General features: G+C 40.4%; 1 protein-coding gene across 5 annotated transcripts in view; it reads right to left on the bottom strand.

Annotated features, from left to right (window-relative positions):
• mtmr4 (myotubularin related protein 4) overlaps positions 1-11,012 on the bottom strand; it is a 36,045-nt gene extending 25,033 nt beyond the window's left edge. The window contains exons 1-2 of one of the 5 annotated variants that reach the window (XM_046410394.1): positions 10,955-11,012; positions 7,023-7,119 (exon numbers count right to left, since the gene is read on the bottom strand). In XM_046410394.1, the coding sequence (XP_046266350.1) occupies positions 7,023-7,025 (3 nt within the window). In that variant the 5' untranslated portion in view covers positions 7,026-7,119; positions 10,955-11,012. Of the gene's footprint in view, positions 1-691; positions 897-7,022; positions 7,120-8,105; positions 8,237-10,954 lie in introns of those variants that run through there. The other 4 variants (XM_046410392.1, XM_046410393.1, XM_046410390.1 and 1 more) reach the window with 4 other exon arrangements.
• Between the last annotated feature and the right edge of the window lie 1,218 nt (positions 11,013-12,230).

Here is a 12,230-nt window from a genome sequence, read left to right as displayed (position 1 = left end):
GGAAAGTTTGATATAAAAAAAAAAAGGAAAAAGAGACTTGATTAAAGCTAAGTAAGCCAGTTGTCAGTGGACATCACTGAAAGGACAAAGGTTAACTTGTGAACCATCATCTAATTTAGGTTCAGGGACATGAGGCTAGGACCACCTAGCATTGTTCCTAAATCCTCAGCCTTTTCACCACTCTGTCTCTTGATGCAAACCAAGAAAAACACCTGTTCTCAGTCACCATCTGCAAACTGGTCAGTGCAGGCCCTCCACTGCAGTGGACACATTTCACTATTCTAATGCTTGAATAGTGACTGCACAAAGTGTTCCCTCTCAGCAGTGCACACATTTTACACGTCTTACTCCTGACAGGCTCCCCCTCTCCACCCTGTCAATCAACACACCGGCAGCTCAAAGCTCTCTACACAACTGAGGTGACGAGAGTAGTAAAGTAGCCTTCCATCATCAAATGCTGAGGAGGATGCTGAGGAAATTCATTTATTTGTATGTGGAGTGTGGAATAAGTGTTGGTTACTCACCGATAACTGCAGAGCTCACGTGTGTCGAGCAACACCCCCCACCCCCCCACCCCCTACTGATTGGCCAACAGGCAAACACAAGCAGGCAAGTTAGGGAGGGATTTAATACACACACATCACAAACCAGACTCGCAAATCAACATCCAAATAAAAGCCTGTGGACTTACAAAGCAGTTGAGCATGGAGCAGGACACCCTTCCTGCGAGGCTCATGTCGAGGAGAGGCAGGGCTGTGCCTGAAAGACACGCAGTCTATAGAGCAGCAGCACGACCAGTGCACGAGGAGCCGGCATAACCATTCTTCTCCCAGCCGGAGCCTCTCCACCCCTCATCCACTCCGAACCCCTCTGCCTGCTGCTGCCACGTTCCCCACCACCACCTTCTGCACGTTCCCTCTTCTTAAGAGGTGCTGTGGGACAACACGGCAGTCCACGCTCATTCAGGAACACCCCCCCCCCACACACACACACACGCCCACACCCAGAGAGCACGCTGGTGTCTGAAGACAACCCTTTTGCACTGCTGAGAGAGGGATAATAGTCCAAAATGAGAGCAGCAGTCCACCCGGTCAGCCGAGTTTGAAGTGAGGAGAAAGCAAAAGTGATGAAATGACTGCAGATGTACCTTTCCAACTGTAGCGAGACGAGAGAGCAGGAGAGAACGGAAGACAGAGGGAACTGCCTGACGTTAGGCTCCACCCTCTGCATGCGCATCTACCTCCCTCTCTCACATTCACATGCTCACATTTCTCCCCCGTCTCCCTCTCATCCCTTACTCCTCCCCCACTCCCTCCTTGTTCACCCTTCACCGACATCTCCTAATAAATATGCTTCTCCCTCAACAACAAGGCGGTAAAGCCTAGAGCGTACCGCCGGCATCCAGGAGAGGCTCTGACTGCCAGACGTGCACCACCTGACATCAACCGCAGTATAACATGGCTCTTTCCCAAGCACTCACACTGTATGCTAGTTGCTGTGTGCATAGACTAAGCTGAACGCAAAACAAACCCTGAAGAAAACTCATAGACAGACAGAAAAGAAGGACACCCCATCCGGTTGTTGGACAGTGTCCCATCACAAAACCACTGCATTGGCAGCAACTGATCTAGTGCAGGAGGTAAATGTGTGGCAGAGGACAGAGGAGGGAGGGTAGTGAGGAGAACAAGCCTATGCAGAGATCTCCAGTGACACAGCAATCTACGGCCATAAAGTCTTCCTGTCCTGTGTCTCTGAGCATCTTCTTTGCACTGTCTAACACAAGTGCAGTACATGTTTGCAGAAAACAGCACTTTCTTTCGCTGGAAATCAAAGAAGGTCACTGGTTGTGTACGGTGTATACTGTGTCACTTATACTACAGGGGAACACACAGCCCTTCCCCCTCTCTTACCCCAGTCTCCTCCATGAATCGTGACAGCCACCTGCCTTCAGCTGCATGACCCAACATTATGTAACACGTATAACATAGTACATGCAGCATACGCTCAATGCTCAGTGCAGCACTGTTACAACAGGATTAATTTTACCGGTGGAGGTGATCTAATGTAAGTTTGACACGGTACATCGTCATTCTGAAATAAAAGGCCAATGGAGAGCCGTCATATTGGTTGTACTAGTAGATGTAGGCGCACACACTCCAACTCCAGGCTTACAAATACTGGACACATAAAATCACCACTTTGAACAGCGTTATTAATAGCAGCAGGCAGCAAATTGTATCATCACAAACAGAAGCTGATCTAAATTTATGTCATAGCTTTACCCTGCATGTTACACACTATTAGTTACAATATGATCAGAATAATGTGAGCTTTTGTATTTCTATAATTCTAAAGTGCCTCTCTCCAGAGGATCACTTATATAAAAGAAAATATATCTGTTATTTTAATAAAATTACAGCCATGAATTATAGCCATGAGCAAAATGCAAAACCTACACACTTGACATTGATTCTGCTGCATTAATAAACACACAATAAACAGGACACCGCCAGTATGACTAATCCAGTGAAGATAAATATTTCAAATCACAAACATGTAGTGATATATAACGTGTCATTCAACTTTGGACCAAAAACATAATTTATAGCACATATATACTGCACTATAATTATGAGGTTCAAGGTTATTCCGCTGAATATAGCATGCTCAAACATAAAACATAAACATAAAAACACGTTTATTTCATGCAGATTGTATAAATCCAAATTTTCAAATGTCGCTATATTTCAATGTCTAATCTGAATCATCAACTTGTACCTTCAGTATGTCTACATATTAGAGGGGAGAGCCTCATGCTGCAGGACGCCTGATGCATTGCACTCGTGCAGAATGACCTCCCCCTCATCATGTAAATGGACTCATGCATCTGATGTGATAAAATGCGCTTCTACAAATCAAGTAGAACCTCACAGAGAATCATTTCATTTCACATGGTGGGCCTGTGACTCAAAACGTAGAAGTAAAATAATGCATCCTGCATTGCAGCTAAGACAAAACACACTTGCTTCACAACACCTTTCCAAGAATTTCACTACATGTTGTGCTTTTTATTATTGTGCATGTGACAATAAACCTTGATTTGAATTGCACAACTGTTTGGGTGAGCTGTCATGATGAGTAAGAAGCAGAGGAATGTACAGTGTAGAAGTTACGCCAGCTTCTGTCTTGTGATGTTGTGACAGAAAATCACTCAGCACCTCAGTCTGAAGTCATTATTTCTTTGGCAAAACCCCAATGATTAGGACTTCTTGTATCCTGACAAGCTCAAGCTCGACGTGTTTGGAAGTGAGGAAGGCTTTCCCTTAACAAGATTAGCGAGACTATTAAAAAAAAGTCTTTATTCAGACGTTCAGTATAATCACAACAAGTATACCATTCAAAAATAAACCATGTTTAGATGGAACATAATTTGTGTGGATAACACATAATAGTAACAGTGAAACTTCCATCTTGGTTTATCTTTGATGGGCCCAGCCCAAATCAGACGCAAAACTGAGCACCAGATCTGGCCTCTTGTGTCTCAGGTTTTATTTTAGGAAAGGAGGGCAGCGAGTTACCAACACAAAGTGTCAGCCTACATGTTGACACACAGCCATAGAAGTAGGATATGAATAAGGCTAGAGGTGTTAGGCAGTACATGGAGCTGAAATCTGTTCAAACTCTACAAAATATTGGAACGCCTATGAGATATACATACATATATATATATATATATATATATATATACATATATATACATACATATATATATATATATATATATATATATATATATACACATATATACACATATATACACACACACACATTTATAATGTAATGTATTTATTTTACTATCTTACTTACTTTTCACACACTTTTTAGATAAGATTATTTCAGGATCCCGGTCTTGTAGCTAGCTGTGCTAACTTTGACCCTTTCACTTGATATGACGCTTTAAAAGCAATAAAATTCAGGCTGTCCATTAGACTCACAACAACACGTGCTTGCCCTTTTAACATTTTCTTTCTACTCAATCAAAATAACACAGTTACCATTATTTAAACTGACTGAAAAAGAGGAGCAGGAGGCTGGATAATGAAAGTCAGACTTTAGGAACAAGAGAAGGGTCAAACAGTGCTAAAAGCAAAAGACCTTTTAAGGAAAGAGCTATAGTCATTAATAACAATCAGGAATGAAACCTCTGGCTGAGAGCTTCTGGTGTCTAGTCAGGGTGTTTGGGAAAAAAGCTTACATACAGGTGACTTAATTCTTATGTAAGCAGCAGGTGACATCATATGGGGCAGTAACACAGAACCACAAACTTCTCTTACTAATTCAGCACAAACCCTGGGAGGTAGAATTAAAACACATTGTGGGTAGTGAAGGCAGGGTAAAATAACCCCATTGTCCTGGTTTCCGTGCTCGCCTTATCCTGCTAACAATACGGCAGCACGAGCGCACAACGGTATGAACTCAATACTTTCCGTTTCATTTCAGTGAAAAAGCTAGAGGCTGGGAGGCAATTAAGCGCTGCTTCACAGGACAGGATTAAAAGGATCATGTTACCTGTGGAACAAACTGCTGGAACAAGCATCTCACAATCCCACCTGAGAAAAAAACCCCTGAGATCAACATCAACTGAGAACAGAGAGAAATATCATATGTTGTAGCAGTTTTGTGTAGTAGTAGTGTTACTTTCTTACAATAAGATCTGCATATACTGTGCTATGAATGTGCATCAAGCACCATAGAGTAACTTGCTGATCTCCAGTCACTGAACTCATCTGTTGCAGCAAAAAAGTACTCAAGGAGTGCTCAATAGACCTAACATCACTGTTGAGTGCAGTTACAGGTGCAACAACCACACACACAGTGCAACACACTAAGCAAGGAGAGGTCAGTCAACTGAACTTCAACATAGGACTAGATGAGGTATGCATTCCCATCTTAGATGCCTCGATGGGCACATTGTTCATCAGCCCCGCCATCAATTAAGCCCAGAGAGCTCCACTGTGTGTCCCAAAAAGAGGCTGAGAGCCGGGCAGCCAGCCACGGCGGCATTCTGTGGAACCAGTTGACCAGAACCTTGGGACACACATCCTCCTGTTACACTTCCTATTTCCGTCACATAAAAGCTACAATCATTAGTTTCAAGAAGAATTTGTCACTCATCTGTTCACTGCTTCTCCTCTGTTAAAGCACAATCTATTCTGGCTGACATACATTTACTGTATGGTCACGAAACGAAAAAGGGACAGGCCAGCATGTGTCCTGGGTTTTTCTCCAAATTCTCTAATTGTGTTATTATAACATACAGTATTATCTATTTTCTTTGCAAAAACTGAAGTAGAATATACACTTAACATCTAATTTGAAAAGCCCCATCAATGCACACTTCTTAAGCTTAAGAAATGGAGCACTTCAGTCAAATTCAATTCATCGTTAACATATGCACTTTATAATTACTGTAAAATAAAAAGCACAGTTTGCATGGCTCACTTGAAATGCAGTTAGAGTTGGGACCTACAAATAGTCTTGCATCCCGCATGTTGTATTCCAATTTAATGACAACCTGCATGCCCACGACTGCAGCATGATTAGACGAACCACTGCATGTCTCATGTGTAGTAGAAGCTGTGACTCAGCAGTTTCAAAGAAAGGCTCTGGTTGAGAAAAAGGTGCATGCAGCAACTTGAAGCAGTACAATCATTTCTCAATCATTTTGTGCCTATTCCTTTCATGGTAATGTTACATAACAGTTAGTTTTAGTTTGGCCTCAGAGCCGAACAGCCACTAGCATCCACTAGAGGGCAGTCAACAGATAAATGGACAGATCCCAATTCAGTATTTACTATAGCAGGACAATGTCTTGGTCTTTTGGGTGGACACCCTCACCACTAGACAACGGCATACAGCTTGTTCATATAGCTGACGTTCACATTCAAAACAAGAATCATTGAATAAGTATGTTGATGTTCAGTGTTTTGTTTGAAGGACTTTGCACTGTCCCATACTGCCACAAGCGTCTTCATGTGAATGGGTCTGGATGTACAACACAGAGACAGTTGTACAGGAGACACGTAGCAGGACACTACATCAAAGGCTTGCAACATCTGTTACCTTCTACAAAGTACTTTTACCGACTCAGCATCACATTCTTAGATGAAAAAAAACTATGCCATAAAGTTGTAATGCTGCTGAGGAAACTATAGCCTTAGGATGATTGACTTTCACTCACTTAAACTGGTGTTCCAGAAATCCCTGCATGGTGCTGACTATGGGTAAATTGTTCTATTCAGTTATTTGTTTGCATATTTATTGATTCAAAGGATCCAAAGGATCAAAGGATCCAAGATATCCAGACCCTTCTTCGGTGTAGGCACCATTAACAACCAGTAGCAGCCTCTGATGATCCCTCAATGGCTTCCCACCCAAAAACACGCCCAAATGTGATTGCTGAACCAAGAACAAGTTGGAGGTACTGTCTTTTTAAAGCACGATTGATCACTTATCAAAATTTGTCTTCCTTATCATGCTATAACAAACACACAAGTTTTTATCGCACCCTCATGGAATAAACAAGAGCACGGACAACTTCCTTAGTACTTTCGTACTTCCTTAGAACATGTAATGTTTCTGTGTATTATGATAGACCAGTATAGGCTGGCCCAGTATCCTCTATAGATAACTGGAAATTTGAAAATATGTGGAAACATGTACATTTAACGCTGCAGTCCAACACCACGTGTGGCTTGTTAAAAAAGTCAAAAAAGTCTGAGTAGCACTTTCTGTTGTTAAACATGTTGCAAAACCCTGCACTTTGTTTTGGCCTGTGAGAGTATTGAGCCACTTCCTGTGCAAGAGTGAAAAAGGCCCAAATTGTCATTATCAGAGAGGTGTACAGTTTAATAGCAATCAGGACTCTAAGCAGAGTACACATACACACACACAATATATATATATATATATATATATATACACACACAGCAGCCCTCTCCCCAATAGTGCGATTAGCTCACCATGCTGCCAAGGCTGTAGACAGTTGATCTGGGCACTCCTCTTCAGATCCCTCCCTCTCCTCCCGTCTACTGGGCTCTGCTGTGCCAGCAATGACTCCTGCCAACATAAAAACACACTACCTTCAGACATGGGGTGTGTGTGTGTGTGTGTGTGTGTGGGCGGTTGTGGAGTGAGTGTGATTGCACAAAGGGCTGGATTCCAAAAACCTTTCTTGGTTTAAAGTACAGCAAGTAGAATGAAAGCTGGCACTAAAATCACAAGGTATTGAAGAAGCTGAGTATGGACGTACTTTGCATTATATCAATCGACCCCCTGCTGCCACAACTAAAACTCCACAATACAACAACTCTCAGAAGATTATGGTTCATACAGGGTGATGGTTAAACTGGCTGTCTGGAACAAGAACTACTCTCTACAAATCAGGTCAGGTCAATGTAAACACAGTCCACACATGCAGGGCTGCAGACAGGCATGCAGCCACATGTGTGAAGTCTGACGCCACGTTGGAAATCTTGGAGCAGATCACCTGAACTGACCTGATGGGAGAAAAGTCTGATTTACAGGAAATGTCAACTGAACATTCCTCATGTGATTATCAGCAGCCAAACAGATAGGTGAAGGAGAAGTAGACAGCACTTCTAGACAAACTCCACAACTCTTTCACACACCCAACACACACTGCTACACTGGCTGCACACATAATAAAGCAACTAATTCTCTAAAATGAGTGCAAACCCCACCCCACCCCAAAAAAAAGAAGTACTGCACTGCCTTCTCTTCCTGTGCATGTGCAAGTTGAGTCAGGAAGCTGAGTGTAAGTTTACAATCGAGAGTCTCAAACACACAGCTAGACACTATAGGCAAAACATGAACAGTGTTCACTTCCTTGTGTTTAGGAAACAGACTAAGATACAATACATTAATTACAAGGACACAGTTTAGGACTGAAGTTCTAACTGTCTCACTTCACTACTTTTTTTTCTCCAGACACACCCCCTTTTGCACACAGCTCCACAAAAAGAAAAAAAAAAATACTACTTCTCAACTTACAAAACTGTATTTTTAAAGTCGATTTCTCTTACCTGCACAAAGTGCTGGGTCTGCAAACCCTTTGTTGAAAGGCTTGTGCACGTTTTAAGGTTGAATTGAAGCTCAGTACGTTGCAAAGTAGCAGTAGTCTCTCTCCCAAACACATAATGGTTGTAATCCAGTGCATGACATACCGCCCTCCCTCCCTCCCTCTCTCACTCTGTCTCTATTGCTTACTCTTACTCCCTCCCACTCTCTGGTGCCAGGCTTCTCAAACAGAAAGAAGCCATACTACAGGGCACGGACTTTCTACATTTCACCCACCTCCGCTTGTGACTAAATTTATCAGAACAGACAGCTTTCACGGCCGATCAGTCACTAATCAAGAAGTCGCCAGATGTAAGCAAGCAGTCATAATTTCTTTCAAATAGGAACAATATCACACTCTAAGCAATATGAGTCACCAAGTGAGTCCAAAACAGTGTCAGCTAATTTAACTGTACAAAAGAAATGTGCACTAAAAAAATTAATGAAATGAAGTGTAAGGTAAGCAAAGTAAAACTAGCGTAACTTTTGTTTTTTGTTTACTTTTTTTTTCAAGAATTTCCCTCCAGGGATTAATAAAGGAATTCTGATTCTGATTTTATTTAATGATTTTTAACATTTTAAAAAAAAAACAAAAAAAGGAAAATAAAACAGAAAAACGAAAAGAGTGTGGGGGCACACCTGCTTGAATAATCATACAGGTAGAAAGTTTCTCCCACTTTCCATTGAGAGTAATTCATTTTTTGCATTACAAACAAGAAAGCTATAAAAAGTAAGTAGATAAACAAACAAACAGATATTAACATTATTATAAATGTTAACATCTGGGCATCCACTATCACCACTGTAAGCAAGTTGTTAGTTTAAAAAAAGGAAAAAAATTACCTTATTAATTTTCCTATGGCATTTTCTTTTTGCCACGGTATCAAAAGGAGTATCAAGTCTCCTGTTTTTAATGCTAGCATTGCATAAACGTTTAAAATTCTGGCATCATGACAACCTTAATACAGTGAGTTTATCGAAGCCTGTTGGCTGAAAACAGCTGCCTGCTGCTGTTGGAAAAAGGGCTGATGAGAGAGCCGAGACTGAACCATAGAGTACATATAGGGTCTGTGAAACCAAGACAATGAGCCAATAGGGACAAAAGCTGGGCAGCTCTACAGAAGCATCAACATGCAATTCTGCATGTTTCCTGTTAAATTAGTGCATTTTATTATTAATTATCCATGTTTCAAGATCATGGGCAAGCATTTTTCGAAGAACAGCATCATTTTGTAAAGCCTTACTATTTCTTTACAACTGTGGCAGCCTGTCTGTGATCTTTCTGCTTTAGGTTTTAGGGAAATGAGCTAGGGGAGAATACAGATGGTAATTCAAAACACTGATAACACTTGTGCAATGACTTCTTCCCCATAAATCTGTCACCAGTTTACAGTAAATTCTAAAAATAAACATCACACTAAAGGCTGAATAGTGGGTGTTGTCATATTTAAAGGGGAATATTTTTTTACACATGTAAATGTCTTCTGAGGAAAACAAAAATGATATTCCACATGCAGTACCTACCATATCATCTTCATTGGTACTGACAAAATACCTGATACTTTTTTGACAGCTTATTTTTAGGGATAAAAACATGTTTCCTTTTCTATGTTTCCTTAAAAAAAACACTAACATCTAAAGGTTTTCTCTAACACAAGCACTAAAATATAGTGTTACACTGATAAACATTAAAAAACAGGAACTGATTAAAATCAGGAACTGTCTGATTAAGTAAAAAGTAAAAAGAAATGTGGATCTGACCAAGCGTTCAGGGTAAGCTTGCATTAATATTCAAATGGTAATGTATGCTTCAATACAAACATCAGATTTTTCAAATGCCATACATATAAGCTTAACATGAATGTTGGGTTTGGGCTTTTGAGGACAGCCGTGATGGCAGTTAGTTTAGGGGCAAGTAAAATATTAGAAACATTTCTTAACGTAATGCAACATAATTTTACAGTAGCTCAACTGCAGCATCATTCTGAACATTATAATCTTCCTGAATGGAGGATTTATTGACACCTAATAAACCGGCAGAGTGAGAACTATATAAAAATGTTAACGAAAATAATCAATTTCTAATTACAATAAATACCAAAACTGAGACACACACATTCTGAAACAAATCTACCGAAGATAAATAAGCTATTCTGAAAATGAATTAACCAAATCAAGGCTAATTTATGTGCACTGTGGGAGCTGCAGAGATATTATTGAATAGGGAGAAATGCTCGAAACAATTGCCAGGTGTTTCGAGGCAAAATGATCATCAGTCATTAGGGTGAATTCTGAAAAACAGTTTCTCTTCCTCATGTGTATAAAATAAATTTCCAGAGCAGGGGGAGATTCCAGGGTGAACTCCGCTGACCAAAAAGAAAAAAACAATCAGTCTAACTAGAAAAAATGTCCATGCCTCCGTAGAAGTGAATAACATGCGCTCCGTTTCACTTGTGACAACACAACAGGTGTGAACGTATGATGACAGGTATAAAGTTTAAACATATGTAAGGTGAAAGTGAAAGTAGACGACAGCCTCACCACAGACTGGCACTGCGCTACAAGGGGACTAGTTAAGACAAACCGAAAGTGTGCGTGTGTGTGTGTAGTGTTTGCAAACGTTAGCATCATGCTAGCTGCCGGATGACAATATTACTGGAGATTGAGGTGTAAAATCCGCTTATTTGCAAACAGAAAACGACAAAACGGCACAAGGTTCACACGTCCAACACAAGTCTGACAGTCCAAGCACATGTCACACACAATACATTACCTAGAAGTTACTTAATTTTAAAAAATAAATCGAGTTACTCACTCAGAAAGAATCAGCTGACACGACGGTGACTCAGTACACTACACGACTTCCGCATTCTTGTGCGATGACAACAGCATTAGCCAATAGTCAAAAGGGAAACTAAACGTTCTAGACCAATGGCACTACAGGTTTTGTACTGACCAATGAAGATTTACAACAGTCAATCGAATGAATCGCACACACCCACAAAATAACCATTCAGGTGGCACAACACTCCGAAAGCCGACCAATAGAAAATCACAGCGCGGCACAAACTGGATCCACACATACACCGTGCGGTACGTGCGCATAGGCACACATAGTTAGGAACAGGTTTCATTTCCAAAACGAAAAAAACGAAATGACAGGCTTTGACAATAACTGGAACCGTAGCTGTGAATGATTTAAAAATACTCAATATGCATACTCTATATACTATATATATATACTATATATATATATGTGTGTGTGTGTGTGTGTGTATGAGTATGCATATTGAGGTTTTTTTTTTTTTAAATCATTTATATACATCTGACATGCCCATACAGTTTAGCACTGTAACTGGGGCCGGACACTATTTTTTGCTCATCTGCCTTGTCTGTAACAGCCAGGACCTGACCTCATATGCTCTCTGATACTAGTCAACAGCACACAACGCCTCCCATCGGTTTTGTCCTCTGACATTTGTCCCTGCACAGCAAAGCAAAACCTGACTCCCTCATGATTTTATAACAAGTGTTTACACTATCTAAAAATTTAAAAAAGAAATAAATTCCAGGTGCGCCGAATACAACAGAGGAAATGTGACACATCTTATCAACTTTATAATTAGAGACTGTGTTTTAATCGTTCTTTAATCGTTCTGAGTCCTTGAAGAAATTAAAAGCCCTTAATCAAATACATTATTACTTTGAACAGCAATACAACGGGGAATTATTCAAAATCAGTCTCTATGCAAGTATAAAGTTCTGGCTTTACTTTTACTAACCTTGATTGCTGATTTGTTTCTGTCACGGCAGTTTGAATCAGGCGATATTACGCCCTCTGGTGGTGGAAATCACAAATTCACAATCAAAGTCACAAATCACAAATCTAAGTTAGATCTCAGACGGACTGGTGTGTGATGGTGTGTGTAACTCTGATTTTTTGCCCTCATCACTACTATCACTTTATATTTATTATGTATTGTGCATGTATGATTTTTTTAAGTCTTTCAAATAATATTACAGTTAAGTACTTTTTCTACTTGATGCCATTGCATATTCAAGTGAGAGGTATGTTCAGTATTTCAGGCAAA

This window comes from Scatophagus argus, chromosome 14 (genome assembly GCF_020382885.2).
Source record: "Scatophagus argus isolate fScaArg1 chromosome 14, fScaArg1.pri, whole genome shotgun sequence".
Lineage (NCBI taxonomy): Eukaryota > Metazoa > Chordata > Actinopteri > Scatophagidae > Scatophagus > Scatophagus argus.
The sequence above is the reverse complement of the archived record's forward strand: the minus strand, read 5'-3'. Positions and strand labels throughout refer to the sequence as shown.